The sequence below is a fragment of the Ceratotherium simum genome, chromosome 17 (assembly GCF_057802395.1).
Source record: "Ceratotherium simum simum isolate JZ-2026a chromosome 17, ASM5780239v1, whole genome shotgun sequence".
NCBI lineage: Eukaryota > Metazoa > Chordata > Mammalia > Perissodactyla > Rhinocerotidae > Ceratotherium > Ceratotherium simum.
This window is the reverse complement of record NC_141916.1, coordinates 5,757,329-5,776,817: the sequence shown is the minus strand read 5'-3', so window position 1 is coordinate 5,776,817 and position 19,489 is coordinate 5,757,329. Positions and strand designations below refer to the sequence as shown.

The 19,489-nt window shown below is 42.1% G+C and overlaps 1 protein-coding gene across 6 annotated transcripts in view; it reads left to right on the top strand.

Annotated features, from left to right (window-relative positions):
* TBC1D30 (TBC1 domain family member 30) overlaps window positions 1-19,489 on the top strand; it is an 80,334-nt gene that overhangs the window by 53,490 nt on the left and 7,355 nt on the right. For all 6 annotated transcript variants that reach the window (XM_087442070.1, XM_014786761.2, XM_087442069.1 and 3 more), the window contains 5 exons: window positions 1,572-1,740; window positions 3,602-3,770; window positions 7,402-7,507; window positions 15,415-15,527; window positions 17,043-17,182. In XM_087442070.1, the coding sequence (XP_087298196.1) occupies window positions 1,572-1,740; window positions 3,602-3,770; window positions 7,402-7,507; window positions 15,415-15,527; window positions 17,043-17,182 (697 nt within the window). The remainder of the gene's footprint in view (window positions 1-1,571; window positions 1,741-3,601; window positions 3,771-7,401; window positions 7,508-15,414; window positions 15,528-17,042; window positions 17,183-19,489) is intronic.

The window sequence follows — 19,489 nt, the reverse complement described above, 5'->3', positions numbered from 1 at the left end:
ATAAAATAATAAAATAAATAAAATAAAATAAAAATAGAATAAAATACAGTAGTGGGTGGAGTGACATACCTGACATAAGACATAGCTGGCTCTTATGTCTTACATCAGACTTTGAGATGCCTTTAGACAGAGAATTTCATTGTGTCACAAAAATTAGTGTGATAATTGGAATTTTTTTTCTTGTTTCGTGTAATTTTCAGGGATCATAATTTCTTCATAAAAACTTAAGTATCTGTCTCAATTTTATATCCTTATGAAAAGTGCAATAATAGATAGACTTACCTTTAAATTTTGCCTTCTGATCTTGTAAATCCCTCTTCTTCTTACTTATAGAGTGCAAAGTCCCCGCCAGGGCACTCTGCTCTTCTGGAAATCTGCTCTCCCCTCAACTGGCCCTGGTCTCTCTAGGACTTCCTCCCTCCACACAGATTGAATAGACTCCTTGTATTGCTAAGCTCCTATTGCCAAGATGATGACGCATTTACCTTGTAAATTCTATCCCAACATAAGAAGGCTGAGGAGGCTCCCTGGGCCTGCCCCCTCTTGTCATACAGGCTTCAGAGGGGCCATCTCAAGAGTTTGCTCCAGCCATTATTGACTTAGTCCAAACTATGACCCTCAAAGTATAGATCACAAGCCAGGGATGAGGGAAAAACGAGCTCTTGTCAGGTCTGGGAGATAATTTTTCTGGAAAACAGGGTTTTGTGATATGCTGAAAATCAAAATGTGAGACAGCTACTCCTCCACCAACATATAGGGCCAGCTGTGATTTTGTTCTGAATGCTGTTTTTCCTGTGCACTGAGGAATGAGCTGGTCTTCTAGGGGGGAGAGCATAAACAGCATGCAGGCTGACAGGGAAAGGACCGGAGATTGACAGATAGAACTCAGGTGTGTTTTGCTGGGTCATTTAGTGGTTCTTGACATCTTAGAAAAGGTAACCCAAATAGAAAAGTCAGAATGAAATAGTAATTTGAAGAACTTATGAGACAATCTTATGAAAGAAATCCAGATGTTAAGAGTACTATTTGTTCAAACGAAGCCTTGTTGCATTCTCCCAGGAAAGGACAGTGGACAAGAAGCCAACGTCAGTTGTTCCAAGAACCCAGGTAGACGGTGAGAGAACCTTGAGACCTGCCTCAGCGGGGGTGTTTTAGGAGGGGCCAGCTCTTGGTTTTCATGTTAAGGTTGCAAAACTGTGCTGACATCAAGGAGCCGATACTGAGATTCCTGCCGGCTGCTGGGGAAGCAGCTGCTCTGCCACTTCTCAGAGCGAGGCCGAGGGCTCTATAAGCACAGCTGCTTATGGGGTGAAGTCAGGGCTAGTGGCCCATCTAGAAATTTCAGACAGCAGCAGATTTTGGGTCTGAGTTACTTAGATAATTATGCCACCCGCTCTTTACCCAGAGTGGAGACGAGCCTAGAAAATCCAGAACATTTGGTAGGGACGTATTTAAAGGATAGTGTGCTTTGGCTAACTGCAGTGTATACATTTGAATATGTTCTTTCTATTTAGGACGTGTTAGGATACCGGTTTTTATGAAGCAGTCCTGTTCTTTATCATTTTCTTCAGATTATGATTTACCTTATTGATAAGGTGCTTCCTGAAAGCTATTTTGTCAATAATCTCCGGGCGCTGTCCGTGGATATGGCTGTCTTCAGAGACCTCTTGAGACTGAAGCTCCCTGAACTGTCTCAGCACCTGGACACTCTGCAGAGAACTGCCAACAAGGAGAGTGGAGGTAGTGACCATTCAGGGCTGTTACACCTTTGAAAACATTTTACTTCTCTGCTTCCACTGTACATATGAGCCACTGTGCAATGAAATAGATTTCTAGAGAATGAAAACAAAACTGAGAAAAACACAGGGCCACATGTTGAATCACTAACTGGTCGTGGTAGGAAGTCAGTCAAGAACCTCAGACCTCCCTAGTATCAGATCAACAACTAAAATGATGTGTTGTGCTCTAGATGAAGAAAGGTGTCCATGTCTCACCATCCAGGTAAACTGCTCTAAGCTGGCACCAAACCTGTAGGATTTCGTTACAACTGAGCTATAGGCACGATTTAGCACAAACCGTGGTTTTCCCCGAACCGTTGAGGTTATGGAGAGTGGAGTATGTATTTTCATAAAGTAGTGGGAGATAAAAGCAGTCCTTTGGATTGAAATGTTTAATGCTCCTTTTAGTTATTCACACTAAGGGTATTTAGATTTACCTGAGGTGAACGGGCCAGTTCTTTCTGGAGAAGGGCTCTTCTGGACCTCCAGGGGGAAGCTGACCCGTGAAGGAAGGCACTGAGTTGAGTGGGCCAGTGATGTAGATGGCTCTCCAGGCAGCTCTGAGAGTCGCTGTTGTCTAGCGGGTATCATCCAGCTGTCCAAAGTACCTGAGCTGGTAGCTGTAACCATACCCCTGCTTGCACTTCCCTGGCTGTGCTCAGGGTACCAGAACAAATAGTCAGAAGTTTGTTGTGTTTCCTGTAAATGGTTGCCAGATCCTGATCTATGTATGTAAGTCTGGGAAACTATTAAAGGATCTTGAGGACCTAATCTGTGGTTAAAATACACTGGAAATTTTAGTGACACCTGGGTGTCTCTAAGCATTTCCTTCAAAGCAATTTGAATAATCTTCTCACTTAATTTGGCTGTGCAGTATAATTGTGCACCTGTGTGGATTTCATAAAGCTTCCAGATAGACCCACCTTGACTGCACTATAGTCAGACACACTTTCCTGGGCTCTCAATGCCCTGTGCTTGAGGGGTGACCTCAGACTAGTCTCTGAACAAAGATCTCCCTTGTTCATAGGTAACAAGAAGGAAAACGAGTGCAGAACATCTCTCTTTTTGCTTATACTTGGGCAAATGCACATTCTGACTGTAATTTGGAGGGAGGATCAGTAAAAATATCCAAATTTTTATATTTCATTAAAATACACACTTATGCCGTTACAGGAAATGGGAGAGAGCTCTGTTTTTAGTGAATTCAGAAACCTGTAAGTGAGCTGGGTCCCAGATCTTTAAAACTGTGTGTAGTTTAGTTCAAAATATTTTAAAATTTCATGTTATTTAGTCTCCAGATATTTTGGGATTTTCCAGCTATCTTTCTGTTGTTGATTTCTAGTTTAATTCCATTGTGGTCTGAGAACTGTATATAATGTAAGAAGTAGGTAATTCGTAATGAGCAATTTTACTTTTATCAGCAGCATTTGAATAAAAGTGGGCTCTACGAGATTTTGAAAATTGGCTTTGCTTTTGAGAAGCTAAAATCCTTTCTTTTTTATCCTGTTTTTGGTGAGAAAAATATTCTCCTTAATTTTCAGCATCCCACAATAGGTAGAGCCAAATTAAGTTTTAGGTTAAGATTTCTGAAATATCATAAAGAATTTGTGAAGTTTATATTATTGAAATTTTTAATTAAACACACCTATGTTCTTTCAGAAAAAGGAAAAAAAAAAGGAGGAAGGAACCAGAATTTAGAGATATAAACAAATCAGTCAGGAAATGTAACATATTTCGGTGGACATGGAAGACTGAAAGAAAGTATTTTTATATCTTGCAAATCATCAATTCTGAAGAAATAGTGAGTGTTCGTTTTATTTCAGGTGGATACGAGCCCCCACTGACGAATGTCTTCACGATGCAGTGGTTTCTGACTCTGTTTGCTACGTGCCTCCCGAACCACACAGTTTTAAAGATTTGGGATTCAGTCTTCTTTGAAGGTTCAGAAATCATCCTAAGGGTGTCGCTGGCGATCTGGGCAAAATTGGGAGAGTAAGTGGTTTCCCCCTGCTGTTCTGTTCTGTGGTGTTGAGGGGCTTATGTAATCTTTGTGCTCTAACGTGTAAAGCATCGACATTTAATCATGAGGAAAAGAGAAAGTTGTGAAATTTGTGCACTTGCTTTGCCTTCTGAAATCTCAGCTGGCTCATTCTTGAATGTTGGGGGGCAGATGGAATCTATTTTAGAAAAGGGGCAGGCTTTTTCAGGCCTGTAGACTCTGTTCCTCCTCCTTCTCCCTGCTAGTATTCTGGCTGGTTTACTCTTTGTCAGCATCTTTCCTGACACTAATTGGGAAGAGGGGAGTTGGGAAGAGGGAGAGGAACTTAGATGGAAGAGGAACTGGGAGATCTGGAGAGGAGTAGGTGGATTTGTTGGTTAACATCGCAATTGGGCTCCTTTTTGATTCTTTCTTATTTATTTTGTTCTGCCTTTCAGAGCTGTGATAAAATTAAATGAGATAGTATGTATAAGTATCTGGCGTGGTGCTTGCTACAGGGTAGCAGAACCCATGTAACTTATTTCCTTTCATCAAGAATTAGTTCTATGTTGAAATCTATTACCACCAAACGTATTACCAAATAGATTTTACTTACATTCTTTACTAGTAGCAGGTCTGAAAACAAAAAGGGGGTATTTTCACTCATCTCTAATATATTATGACTATCACATTAAAATCCTACCTTTTGTGTAATGGATGAAACAATAGGATGAAATTGTTGTAGTTAACTTATGAAGCAAAGAAGTTTTAATGTTTCTTTCCTAGAGCTACAAATGACTTGAGTGGGTACCCATAGACAACATGTCAGAAAACTAATAAATCACTGCCAGTGTTTTGCTTCAAAAGCCTTTTAACTAGCCTTTTTATTTATGATAAGTTTTTTCTAGGAGACTTGTAGCATGTTTTACTTTTTGCACGAAGGACCCACCAACTATCAATTCAGGGATTTAAAAAAATCGTTCTTGTAAGCATTTTTACACATCACATAGCTTTCTCCTTTGACTTTGTTTTATTGTACATTGCTTTTCAGCTAGGCAAATAAGTTCGTCTGTGGGGGATTTGGTGTGCTATTTACTTACCTTTTTCATTTTCTCCAAATGCCTACCTCTTACTGCAGTCAGGTATTTCCAGCCTCCTCTACACCTTGTAAGCTCTTTGAGCTTTCATAGTGTCTGATGGGTATGATAATCCAGTTACTGAGTAACTAGTTTATAGGATTAAAATAGTAAGCTCTTTACTGTATGCTGGCTCAGCTATGGTGACCCTTGTGTTAGTTCTTATTTCTGGGGCAGGAGGAAAAGAGGTGATTCTGGTTTTACTCCCATCTCTCCACTATCTGTAGGATCAGAACTTACGCATATGGTCATCCCAGGGATGTCACACTGTTGAAATAATAATAACTATGCTTAAAACCCAATATTCATTGAGTGCGTACAATGGACAGGTGTTGTTCTGAGCACTCTAGATGTAAAATTAGCTCCTTTAGTCCTCATCATCATCCAGTGAGGTGGGTACTGTCATCAACCCTATTTTACAGATGTGGGAACTGAGGCACAGAGAAGTTCAGTAAGTTGCCCAAAGTCAGCCAGCTAGAGGGTAGAAGGGCCCACCCGATTTTGAACCCAGGTACCCCGACTCTAGAATCTGCACTTTTAATAATGTGAATCCACTGAAAATAAATGGCTACTGTTGGTGAAGTTCGGGGGATATATGAACCACACTGGTAGAAATGTAAATGTTTAAGAGTCTTTGCTCATTGTAATTCTATATGTTTTGAGCGTGCAACTTGTTAGGCGAAAGGAAGTCAACCAACAGGCATTAGCCAGTGCCTGCAGGGCCGTCATTATTTAAGGCAGTTTAAACACATTCCCTCATTCCATTCTCCCATAACCCTGTGAGGTAGGTAGGGTGATTTTCCCTGTCTTTTCAAGTGAGAAAACTACCCCAGGAAGGTTAATTAACTAGTTCAAGGTTACACAGCTAATGAGTAGCAGAGCTGGGACTTAATCCTGGATCTTTCAGACTCCAGTGCCTGTGAACTTCTGTACAAACTTCCCATTGGAAAAATCCTAAACAGCTTGTAGGTAATCCCCAGTTTCTGTACACCTGGGTAACCTATGTGCCTTCAGTGTGGTTGTCCAGGGGACCACTCCACTCACCTTGCTTCTGCAACTTGGAGTGTCTTCCTCTTGCTCATACCAAGGGTACTTTGGGGATATTTAAGTTATGGACCATCAGCTCATCTTACTGGCATCCCTTTTCCATGTCCTTTCTCCTCTGACCCTACTGCTTTGCCTGGATCCCTCATACCTGCTGCCTGGCCCATTAGACCCCAGACGTGCCATGCCACCTCCAGGCCGACCTTGCCAAGGGCGCATCTGTTGCCATACTCCCTCTTAAAAGCCTTTCAGTGCCTCCTACCCTCAAGGGGCCCAGCTGGCAGGTGAGGCCTTTGCGATCTGCTCTCCTCAGCTCTCTACCTCAGCTCCCACCAGCTCCCTCTGGCTGGCACCACCCCCTACTGTGGTCGCGTGGAGCTACTTGCAGTCCCCAAGTAGGGCCTGCTGTCTCCTGCATCCATGTCTTTGCAATGCTTTTTCTTTCTTGTCAACTTGCATTATTTCTCTTCCTCACCCCCAGGGTAAACTTAACTACCTTTTCATTTATGCTCACACGCTACTCTATTTTTGTAATAACACTTCAACAGTTTATTTCATTTATTTATTTACACGATTATGGCAATGGGATTGAAACAGCACTCCAGAGCCTGAGGTTGCCCATCGTCATATTTTCTGGATGGCTCTATGGAAATCCCCCAACATTGCGTGTGTCAGAGCGCATGTCTGTGGTCGAGGGGGGGTGGGGGGCAAATAGAGTTATCCTTCTATACAAACAACATCATAATAGGTAAAACAAACACGCAGTGCTCTTTGCTTTAGACTATTCTTTTTCCCTCTCTAGAAGAAGGATTAAAGTCTGACCTCTGTCACAGGTTGCCAGGTGACAGAGTCTTTATTTACACATGGAGGCAAAGGCAAGAAGCAGGGTGTAATCTCCAACCAGCAGCAGCGCCCTGAGAAGAACTGAAAAAATCCTGCCTGTGCAAACATCCTGTGGACTGATGAAATACACTCAAGACGAAATAAGATAAAGTTCTTGTGTTTTTCATCGTTCACTTCTACTGTGGTTTGGTTTTAGTCTATCAATGATATCACAGTCTGCAAATTAAGAGCAACAGATTCCCCACAGGGGATAATTGTCTTGTCTTCGGTACCCAATTTCCTGTTATGATTTCTGATCAATGGTGGGTATTCTGATGTGTCAGAAGTGTCACACGGATGCAATACCGATGCCACAAATGGGGCTGTGAGGCTGGGGAGCAGGGTAGGGAAGACGGGAACTCATCCTGTTGTAAGTACCTCTGAGCTGCCTTTGGTGTTTTTTATCTTTTCTCTGCATACAGCAGGCTGTGCTGTGAGTGTGTCCCAGGATTTAGATTTTTGTTGACTGCTAACTTTATTGATTTGAGCAAGAGGTGACACCTCCTGTTGTACCTGCAGCACGCACCTGACAGACACCATGGATGTCCTCAACAGGTCCTTTTTCTGTCCTTTCTTTATCTAGGCAGATAGAATGTTGTGAAACAGCAGATGAATTCTATGGCACCATGGGGCGCCTCACCCAGGAGATGCTGGAGAATGACCTTCTGGAAAGCCATGAACTCATGCAAGTGAGTGGGCAGCATGGCCCTGTGTTTGCTTGGGGAACCCTGGGGACCGTGGGAACAGGCAGTGCCGGGCCAGGGGTCTCGGGAAATGTACTGGCCAGCCCGCAGATTTAGTTTATCGCCCGACCACGAGTCTATGTATGATGGGATAAGAATCTAAGTATGTCACAAGAGGAAGGAAGAAATGATTAATGAATATTTGTTGTGGCTTTCACTCAAACTGTGTTGCTTAAAAATCATGAGGTACAGGGGCCAGGCCCGGTGGCGCAAGCGGTTAAGTGCGCGAGCTCAGCTGCCGTGGTCTGGGGTTCGCCGGTTCGGATCCTGGGTGCACACCGACACACCGCTTGTCAAGCCGTGCTGTGGCGGCGTCCCATATAAAGTGGGGGAAGATGGGCACGGATGTTAGCCCAGGGCCAGTCTTCCTCAGCAAAAAGAGGAGGATTGGCAGATGTTAGCTCAGGGCTGATCTTCCTCACACACACACAAAAAAATATGAGATACAATACAGAAATAAATAAAAAAAAAAAAACCAGACCCCCTCCCACCAAATCACCAGGTGCTTATTCTGAATCTGATTCGTAGCCTTCTTAAAGGGAGACTTGTGGGGTGAAATAATTATTTTGGGGGAGGAACTATTGAGGATAAAAAGGAGATGATTCTAATCAGCATTTTGGTTTATTTGTTTTGCCCACATTTTTCAACTCATATATTAATCATAAATTTCAATATGAAAGACTGGAAAGGTTTTGTTGTTTGCTGGCGTGTTACTCTCTTAATATCATATTCACCGAGTCATTAAAATCAACAGGAGTCTAGAAAAGGTTGCAGACTTGTTTGTACTCGCTCTTCAGTTGGGTTCTGTGACCTCATTTTGTCCTCCGTCTGCTCCGAGGCTCCTGGCCACTTCTTCTCTTCCCGGGTCTTCCTCTTGCCCACGGACCAACTGTGGGCCTTTCCAGGGTTGTGCTTGGGCCTCAGTTCCGTCTTTCTCCATGATTTCTCTCTCCTTTTTCTTGGTTTCAGCGTTTACCTTCAGGTGGGGTTCCATGCTTGAGGTCATTTTTGGGCGCTAGGGCCCAGCCAACAGATTAGAAAATGAAGACTCAGACCCCTGATGTAGGACTGGAGAAGCTTCCATGACTTTGCCCATTTCCCAGCACCCCAGTTCCTTCTCAGAATCCCTCCTTTATAGCAGACAGCTACCCGATTTATTGAGGATATTGACCATCTGATATAACCTCCCTGAATATTCGTACTTTGTATTTCAACTTTTCTTTGCGTTCTCATCTTTTCTTCCTTCCTGTCTGTCGTGGAGGAGGAAGTGTTCTGTCTGACCCTCTGATTCCAGCTCTTCTCACACATGCTAGGCCATCACTTCATCGCTCAGTCTCTCCTGGAGGGGAGAGCCTTTCATTGAACATCACTCTGTGCCAGGTCAGTGCTTGGCATTTGCCTCCTGTGAGGTCCTTTATGTCCTGCAGAACTGCCTGATTCATGTGCCCAAAGCAGGACTCGGAGATAGCGTCCCTTCTCCTCACTCATGAAACCTCAGTGGCTCTCACTGCCTCCAAAACAAAGTATGGCTTTCTCAGCTTATCGTCCTGTGCTCTTGACTCTCTGGCATTAACCTATCTTTTCAGCCATAGTTCCTGTTCCTCCCTTTTGTATCCTCGACCGGTCCTAGTCAGGTTAAACTGCCTTCCGTGCTCCAGACATGCCTGGGGAGGTGCCTCCTCTGCCTCTGCCTTCCCTGCTCAGTCTTTCTCTTCTGCCGTCATGTGTTTAAGAACTGCCACTTTGTGAAAGTTCCAGTTCAGATGCCATCTCCTTTGTGAGACGTTCTCTGATGGTCTCAGCTAAAATCACCTCCCATTTCTTTGAGTCACCACGGCGTTGTCTTTGTGCCTCTCCTGTGAGTGCCCATCACGTTCTACCTTGAGTTAAGACTCTATCTCATTTCCTCAGTGATTGTCTAAGTTCCTTGAGGATGGGGACTATGCTTTGCTCATAACACTCAGCACTTTGCCTTTTACTGGAGGTGTCAGTAAATGTATTAATTCATTAAGCAAACATCTATTGAGAGTCTGTGGTTAGTTTCTGCCTTCTCTTTTGCAATAAATGTTTGCTGAATTAAACAACACAGATGATGGCCCTCTTTCCAGATCGCCTCTGCTCTAATACAATCAGCATTTTGCTGCCAGAGCAATTGTCCACACTTACTGCTTTGGTCATTTCGTTGTTCTTCATAAAACCTTCAGTGCTTCCTTGTTATTAATTGCAGTAAATAAAATGCTTCAGCCTAGTTTCCTAGGCCCTATATTAACCTCTCCAAATATTTATTGAGCATCTCTATACGGCAAAAGTCTTCCATGAGGGAATTAATGACTGGTTTTACCTTTAAAGACAAATAGGAGTTGTTCAGGCTGTGTGTGTGTGTGTGTGTGTGCACACACGTGTATGTGCACACGTGTATGCATGGATGCACGTACATGTGAGGGTGTGTGTGTGTGTGTGTGTTGGAGGCGGTGGTGCAGAGCAGAGAGGCAGTTCGTGGTTAGGGGGCAGCATGAGCAAAGGCAGAGACTGAAAAACTGTGTGGTGTGTGAAGGAGACTACAAATAGTCTGGTGTCAGGATGGGTTATGGAAAACCACAACCGTGGTAGTGTGGACTTGATCTTTCAGGTCAGTGGTTGTGAAATGGTGCTTGCTGGAGGCCTAGGGCTTCTGTAGAGCCCTTGGAAAGGGAAAAAGAAGCACTGTGGCCTTAAAGGTTTTGAGGAGAGGAGAGAAATGGGCTGAGTTGTATCTTATGTCAACCACATGGGCAGCTCTGTGATGGATGGATATGAAGGGTCTGGTCTGATCACAGGAGGCCTGGGAGGAGGCAGGGAAGGGTAGAAACAAGAATGGAACAGAGACAATACTTAGAAGGTGAAATTGATGGGCCTTGGCCATGGAAGATGGATATGGGGCGAGGGAGAAGGAAATGGGGGAAACAAGGGCAATCCACAAGTTTCTGGCTCAGGAAGAGTGTAAGTTTATGGGGGAGGAAGATGGGTTTGATTGGAGAGTGTTTCATTGGAGGTGCACTCTGGCTGCCCCATTCCTGACCTATCCAAAGGTGTTCCCCACGACTTCATAACCAGGACCTAGTGCCTGGTCACAGCTCTGTCCCCACCCAGCCCTCGTGGTTCGAGCCCATTCCTGTGACAGGGCTTATGGTCCCTCTGATGCTCTATCTGTGAAAATCCTCTCTGCCCACCTGGATCCTCCTCTCTCCCCTACCCCCACACAGCCTGTTATCTCAGCCCGCATGGATGATGCCTCCTCTGTGCTCTTTCAGTACTTAAGATTTTAAATAATTGATTTAATGCTAATTACAGATGATTTTATGTTGTGTGGTATTTTTTCAAGTATGTTCATCTTATTTTTTTTTTTTTAAAGATTTTATTTATTCATTTTTTTCCCCCCAAAGCCCCAGTAGATAGTTGTATGTCATAGGTTCGCACCCTTCTAGTTGCTGTACGTGGGACTCGGCCTCGGGTTGGACGGAGAAGTGGTGCCTTGGGGCGTGCCTGGGATCCGAACCCGGGTCGCCAGCATCAGAGCGCGCGCACTTAACCGCTAAGCCATGGAGCCGGCCCCTTATTTTTCTAATGAAGTAGCAAGTTCCTTAATGATAGGAGCCTCGTCTTACTCTGTATCCCCCTAACACCTAGAGTAGTGCTAAGGATGCACATGGTTGCTCAATGAATACACAGAATCATAGGACATTAGAACTTGAGCAATGGTTTCCAAACTTGACTGTGTCTAAGAAGCATCTCAGGAGTGTATGAAGATGCAGCTGTTAGGCTATGGGTGGTTCTGATGCAGGTGACTTTTAAACAACACTTAGAGGAACACTGGCTGAAAAGAAGCTTAAAGACCAACTCACCTAATTCTGTCACTTCACAGAGAGGAAACAAAGACATGGAGAACGAGCATCTTGCCAGTTTCTTAGGTTGTCTGGAGGCAGACCCAGGACTGGGACCCAATCCCCTCTCCTGGCCCAGTGCTTTTCCCCCACCACCCAACACACTGCTTCCACCTTATTCAGTGGGACAGTGGTTAATGTGTGATGGTCAAAACATGTCTTTCTAAAAGCTGAAATCCTCTCTAGAAGAATAAGGAACATTTTATCTCACTTCAAGTTTAAAAATTGCCGGAAGGAATGAGAGCTATGTTGAGATTTGCCATCTTTGTCCTCTAGGAATTTCTCATCTTAGGTAATAGGAGAAAAGAGAACCACCTCTTTCCCCTGCGGTAAGAGGATCCTAGAGGGGCGATGTAGGCTGCGGCTTGATTGATTAGATTCCATTTTAGTAGCATTTCTCCTGCCAAGGAAAACATCTGGGTGAAGATGAACTGTGCCTAATTTTGTTTCTTGTCAAGCATGTCAATAGTGAAAAAAGAAATATAATTCCTTTTCTGCATTGCCTAAATATAAATGTCTATGTAAGTGTGTGTTGGTAGTTTGGATAGTAAATAGACTTAACAGTTTTCCTTGGCATCATAGAGTACTAAGGAGAGAAATGGTGAATGTCATTTCAAGCCACTCTCTTTTCTGTATTCAGTCTTTTTTTAAAAATTAATTCAATGGCTGTGATCCAATTACGGTGGACCATAAATCTCTCAGCAAACTTGAAATGGCTCCAGATGAAAAATGTGGAGTGCATGTAGGGTCTTTATTTTTGAGCTGAAGAGATGCAAGGATTCTCCCTTTTTGGTCTTTCCCATTTGTTTCCGTTCTAAGTGCGATACACAAAATAATCTACTGTTTTTTCCCCCTGTAAATCACATCACTCTTTTTTTTTTTAATTAGCAATGGCTGTTTATAAAAAATTGTGTTTGAAAAGCAGATTGGGAGAAAGCCATTGAATTAGTGTATATGGATTTCAGTAAGACTTTTGACAAAGTATCTCACGAATTCCTTGAGGGCGATAGAGAGAAAAGCTATTAGATGTGATTATTAGAAGGGTCTGTAGGTGCTTGGAAAAACCTAACCAAAGTACTTGTCGATAATTTACTGTTACTTGGGGGGCTCTTATGTGCCATGAGGCAGGATCTGCCCTTGACTGTTCATTTTTTTCCATTAGTGATGGGTGGAAATTACAAGGATGTGAATGCTTGTCCTATAGATGGATAATGTTTGATTAATTAGTGCAACAAATTGAAACCGTCTGCCCTGCAAAATGGTGTGTGCCTGTAACTGGAGGAGTTTAAGCAGCAGCTCTGTGACCATCTGTCAGAGATGCGCCAGAGGGAACTCCTGCTTGGGAGGGAGGTTGAACTAAATTATGTTTAAATTCCTTTCTAACCCTAAAATTTTATTAGTGTACCATATTTTGGCCCTAAGATGATTAGTGAAATTTCTTTCTTGGAATCTGTTGTAAATCTCTGACTTACAAAGTTGGAAACCTAGAGCTTCTCAGGCACCCCGAGGACTGTGGGGCTGTGCCAGGGTTACTTAAGTTCATGGGAAAACATGCCTTCAGACAAGTGAGACCTTCAGGTAAGTGAGTGAATATATGTGCAGAGGTTCGATAAACACATTTGTTTCAGGAACACTGATTTCTTCCTCGCAGGAGTAGCTAGAAGTAAATGATAGGGAAAGGAAGACCAGAAATAGAGAATGGAAGCTTGGTGGAGCCAGTTTTCTTTTTGGGCCAATGTCTTTAGCTGAGTGGCTGTTGAAGGAGCTTGCTAAGAGCCCGGGCTGTCCGCTCTGGGGCAGGATGGGACGAAGTAGGGGCAGGATGTACTTCCCGTTCCTTTCTTATAAACTTCCTGCACGAGGCTGGACAAGGGAATTTTCTGATAACATTTTATAAAACTGGCAAAAATAAAACAAAGTGAATCTTCAGCTAGTCACCTCACTAATTGTCTTCAACGAGACCGCTTCATTTGTAAGGAATTTTGAAATTTTCAGCATTGATAATTTCATCTTTTAAACGTGAATCCAAATGCTATGGGTTTCTTAAATGTCTGAACCAAGTTTCTAAATTGTTGAGGGAAAAAGGGCCTGTGAGTGAGGGGCGGGCTGACTTGGTCCAGCAGTGGGGGTGTTCGTGTGTGGTGGTTGGAGGCCAGTGCCGCTCTGCTACAGCCCAAGTGGAGGTGCTGTGCTCTGCACCTAAAGTTTGGGTGCTGAGAGAGGATTTCACATCTCTCCATTTCCCTCAAAGGGTGTGTGGAGCTCAGACAGGCCCTAAGAGCAAGCAGGGAAGACTTCTGTCCTGGCAGTACGGCAGCTCCTTGGGTGGTAAGCTGCTGGCAACCTTTGTGGGATCAAAGAATGTGAGAGTTCACTCTGGCGATGTTATTAATGAAATTATAGGAAGTATTTCAGGCAGACAGAATATTAAAAATAATGTAAGAAAATTTACATACCCACCACCCGACTTAAGAACTAGAGCATTAACCACACAGGTGAACACCCTCATCCGCTTCTCTCTGATCTTACCACCCCGCTCCTCTCAGAGGTAATCATGTTCCGGAGTTTCACGTCCTTCATTTTTCAGATGAGAGAAAGGAGGCCCAGAGAGGTTGGGAACCGGCCTAATCTCACACTCCAGACTAGTGGGAACCACGAGACGACTTCTGCTTCTTTCCAGGGGGAAACAGTTCACTGTTAGTAGATCTGTCCTGCTTCTCAGCCCTTGGGCTATAGTCAAGTTTGTATAAGATAAGACAGCTTGGAGATGACTTTTGTGGTCCCCATAAACTGTATACTTTGCATAATAAGTGATGGAGAGTCAAAGGGAAGGAATTTTAGCCAACACTCACTTGTTTGGAATCTTGGGATTGTGCAATAAGATGTAAGTGGAGACCGTGAAGTTGGGGACAGTCAGATATACAGGCTGTTGAGCGTCACAGTTGCAGGGGACTGTCACAGGGGTGGCTCAGAGCTATAAAGTGAGATAGCAACACCATTAAGCCCTCTTCTGAGCCCTCCTTTTCCTCCCCATGCAGATATTAGCTATCTCCTAAGCCTTCAGAAAAACAGTCCTGCTGAAATGAAAAATACCACTTTAAAATATTTTCCTAGAAAAGTGTCATCAGGAGATTTGAACAGCTTCCTGGGAGAGATGAAAGTTAGTATAATTAATATACTTTTTCTGGTGAATAAGAATCTGTAGAATTGAAGAAATATGTTTGGAGCAATTCAATTTTAATAAAATTAAGAGCAAACAAGATTAGTTTTCTCCTCCTGATAGAATGATGTATAATTTTGAAATTCTCAAGGAGGCAGAGGTGCTTTTCCCATTTTTATTTATAGATTTTTAGCAGTCTATGCTTTACACCCTGTCACTTTTTTCTTATTTATTTATTTTTTCTTTAAAAATAACAGCTAACAATTTTCACCGGGAACTCATTCACAGACATTTGAAAAGGTGGTATCTTTGCAGAAAGCTTGCAGTCGATCACAAGATCATTCTAGACTTAATTTTATCCAGAAGGCTGACATTAAATGTCTATAAAAATCATCAAAGCTTTGAAAAACAAGCACTCCATGTGAAGAGCAGTGATGGGTTCTTTATTAAAGAAGTACTGGGGAGCTGCGAGTTTCTGCATTAACCCGTCCCTCGGACGAGCAGGAGGGAGTCAGACTGCCCCATTTTCCCACCCGTGTTCACCAGTCGGGATGCCCAGTTGCAGCTGGTTGACTGGAGAACTCCCACTGTGTTGATCAGTATCCTTTGTCTTTCTGCAGAGGGAATGTTGAAGTGGAATCTTTCCACCCGCTGTGGAAGGAACAGTATTTGCCTCTTCACACTCAAATCATAACTGCACTGTCTTTCCAGGATTGATAAGAGTTGTTTCAGGCCACCATTTCAGACTTGGCATTATTGCTTTTGTTTTTCAGACTGTTTATTCTATGGCTCCGTTCCCTTTCCCCCAGCTGGCAGAACTGAGGGAAAAATACACCTACAACATTACTCCCTTCCCAGCCACTGTTAAACCCACCTCAGTTTCTGGGTAAGATCTTGTTTTTTTCCTTGTTGTTTTCATGATAGAAGACTTAATACCTTAATTTGTTATTGTAACATAATATTTTTAAGCCCTAGAAATATATTCAGAGTAGTTTGGTACTAAAATCTGGATGTCTCTTTCCAAAAGGTTTTGATTTCAATTCAAGACAGATTTTTAAACATGCACTTTCTAGGGCCAGCCCTGTGGCATAGTGGTTAAGTTTGCGCACTCTGCTTCAGCGGCCCAGGGTTCGCAGGTTCGGATCCCGGGTGTGGACCTATGCACCGCTTATCAAGCCACACTGTTGCGGCGTCCCATATAAAGTAGAGGAAGATGGGCATGGATGTTAGCCCAGGGCCAATCTTCCTCAGCAAAAAACAAGAGGATTGGCAACAGAAGTTAGCTCAGGGCTAATCTTCCTCAAAAAAAAAAAAAAAAAGGTGTGCTTTCCAAAGAAGATTGGAACACAAACCAAAGGCGTATTTAGCAACTCCACCACTTATTTTTAAATAAATCATACCTCACACTAAAAATTGGGATAAATTTCATGTGGATGAAAGAGTTAGAAGGAATAAATGAAATAATAAAATTAGCAGAAGAAAATGTAGAAGAATGCCTTTAGTCCTGTGGAACTGGAAAGGCCTTAATAACTGACTCAAAGAAAACCATAAAGGAAAAAATTAAATTACTTTAAAAACAATTTTCTGCACGACTGAAAATAAAACAGAGCAAAACAAAATCTTCACAAGCAGATGCAAGAATATATGTGGAAAAATATTTGTAACTGAGATCACTCATATGTCAAGTTCCTAGAAATTAATAAGAAATGACCACCCAATTGAAAAATGTTGGAAAGATGGGAATAGGCAGTTTATATAAAAGGCAACATCACTTGTACTAAGAGAAATACTTAAAACTAGATTGAGATTCTGTTTCTTTACCTGTCACATTGACAAAAATTCAAAAGGTTGATGTGCACTCTGTTGATAAGACTATGGGGAAACAGATGCTCTTATCCATTGCTGATGAGAGGTTAATTACTACAGGATTTGTGGCGAGCGACTTGGCAGAATTTGCCGGAATTACTAATGCATATATCTTTTGACCCAGCAATTCTACCTTTATGAATTATCCCAAAAATATATTTGTACACGTATGTGGGCTCTGTACATACAACACAGTGCAGCCATAAAAAAGGATGGGGAAGCTCTGTGTATGAATATGGAGAGATTTCTAGATGAATAAAAGCGAGGTGCAGGAGAGCGTATACAGTATACTAACATTTATGCAAAAAGAGGAGAAGAATAAGACTACATAGTCATATTTGCTGATCCACACATAAAGAAACTGAATATATAAGAAACTAGTAATAAATGTCACCTGTGGGAATTAGGTGGGACGAGAACTGGGCCGAAGTTGGACAGGGATGGGAGGGGGACTTTCTATACGTATGAATTATTTTCTATTGAATATTCACTATTTTCTTTGACTATTTCTTTTTCTTCTCTTATGTTTTCCAAGACGACATGGTAAGGTCAGAGACAGTGATGAAGAGAATGACCCAGATGATGAAGATGCTATTGCTAATGCCGTGGGATGTCTTGGACCTTTCAGTGGGCTCCTGGCGCCTGAACTGCAGAAGTTCCAAAAGCAAATGAAAGGTAAAGAGGTGGCTGTCTGTTGAGATGATCACAATGTGCTGGTCCCCTATAGCAAGCGTATTATTACTGTGTCCTATATATGCCTTTTGTTTCCTGAACTGGTTCCCACTGTTAAAGGTCTTTATTGAAAGCATCTTCTCGGTTACTTTTTCATTTACTAGGGTCTCTCTGCATTACATGTTGCATGCATAATACACATTTCTTTTTCTTTAGGGTGACTTTTGCCCCCCACTCGTCTGATCCAACTTTGTATGCTCAGTTCCTTAGCGCAGAGCCTGGAATATAATATGCTTACTACATTCTATTTGAGTTTAATTGAATTCCTTCTAGACTGGCTTCTCCTCCACTACAGAAATACTCTCTAAATCTAAAACGTGGTAGCCTCTACTTGAATTTGAGTGACAAGAAACTCATTAGCTCACAAGACATTCTGTTAGATTCCTCTGCTTAGCCCATGGTTTCTAGTTGCAAAGAGATAGCTTCCACTGACCAGTCGTATTAATAGTTCTTCTCTTTGGAACAAAACATAACAAGTCTATTCCTCTTCCCCCAGCTGTCTCTTCAAATCTTTCGGGACAGCCATCATGTCCCCCAAAGCTTTCTCCATGGTCCAAGTTCAGAATTTCTTTAAGTATTTCTCATAAGATATGACTTTCAGAACTTTTAATATTCTATAAATTCACCTCTAAATGTCCTACAGTTTAGTAGTGTCCCTCTTAGGGTGTGGTGCTCTGAATTGAATGCCATGCTGTATTTGTTTTTTTCTTGTGCAGAATAGACTTCCTGTGGTCTAGACATTATTGATAATGAACTCTTTTGAAGCAGTTCGTGGTTCTCCCACTATGTTCTTTCCCATCTTGTGTGACAGGTCTTCCTTTAGGGTATTATTCTACCTCTTCTAGTTGAAGACCATTCTCCTTGCTAAAAGGACAGAAACAAAATAAATGTCAGGCACCTCTGCATTCTCTTTACCATCTGCTAAGTTTATACTACCTTCTCAAAGTCATGGGGCTGCCTTCTCATTTTCATTTTTCTTGCTTAGAAGTCTTCTTTTTTTTTTTTTCCCCCTTTGTTGGTAGTGGTGGTTTTGAGTATGTTCCCCAAGCCTGAGCTGGTTTTGAGTTTTAACCTGCTTAATGGGTTGTGTGTATGTCCTTGGTTTGTACTCTCTTTTCATCTTTTTCAATGGGTTTTAAACATCTGAACCCAACAAGAGTCCCATTGATCTCATAATGCCCTCTACCCCCTCTCTTGTTGCCTGAATTTCAGCTTTTGGTTTCTAGCTGTGGAATCAATAGATATTTTAACTCTAAAATTTTTGAATCTGCATTTCTGTAGTCTGGGTCTGTGTTCCATTTATTTTTTTCTGTTTTTCTTTCTGTGCAATTAATGTGTTCCAGGATGACATGACCACTTTCTCTGAAGATTCATCATTAGTCTTTCTTTTTGGTTTAGTGAAGTTCAGATTAATTTTTAATTTTAATTTTCTTCTCCTTAGAGAAGTGTTTTCAGTAAAAATGTAAATTTATCAGATGTTTAGCTTTTATCTGAATAACACTTTCAGCAGATGTTGGGATAGTTGAAATCCCCGGTTAATGTTTTTTCAGCTAGTCCCTAGGCCAGTTTTACATATTGTGCTAAAGAAGTTGCATCTTATCCTGCTTTGGCCTGTGCATATACTCACACACAATACTCGTTCCTCTTTCTTAGATGTCACCTCAATTTTATTTAAGGCACAAATCAGGTGACACAGGAGCAGAAACCACATCAGACATAGCACACATAGTAGATAGTCAGGAAATATTTGTTAAATGAATAAAAACATTCATTTCTAGTGATACAGTGATCCAAAGTCTTGATAATTTTATAGAATGTGTTGCTATTTTTAACTTAAGAAAAACTCACTTTTAATGCTGGCTAAACTCCACAAACTCTCAGTCCTTTATACATCCTCATGCAGTTATGTGGAAATCTGTACACTGACTTTAGACATCTGGAGTTACGCTCTTCTAAGGGAATTTTAGAAAACGGCAGTGATTTTTATCTGCAAACAGTTGATCTTGTGTCTATTTAATGAACAAAGTGGTAAGAAAATCAAACAACCCACGCAGCTCATTTCAGACCCACAGTTAGGCTAATAAGAAAATGCAGAAATATTTTCAGGACCAAGTAAAAACAATCACTAGACAAATTCTAGCATATATTTTTTTGTGGTTTAGAATTTTCTAGAGGTTAAGCTACTACACTGGGTTAGAGTGTAATCAATCCCCACTTGGTCCCGTTCTCCTCCACGGACACGATCTCCTT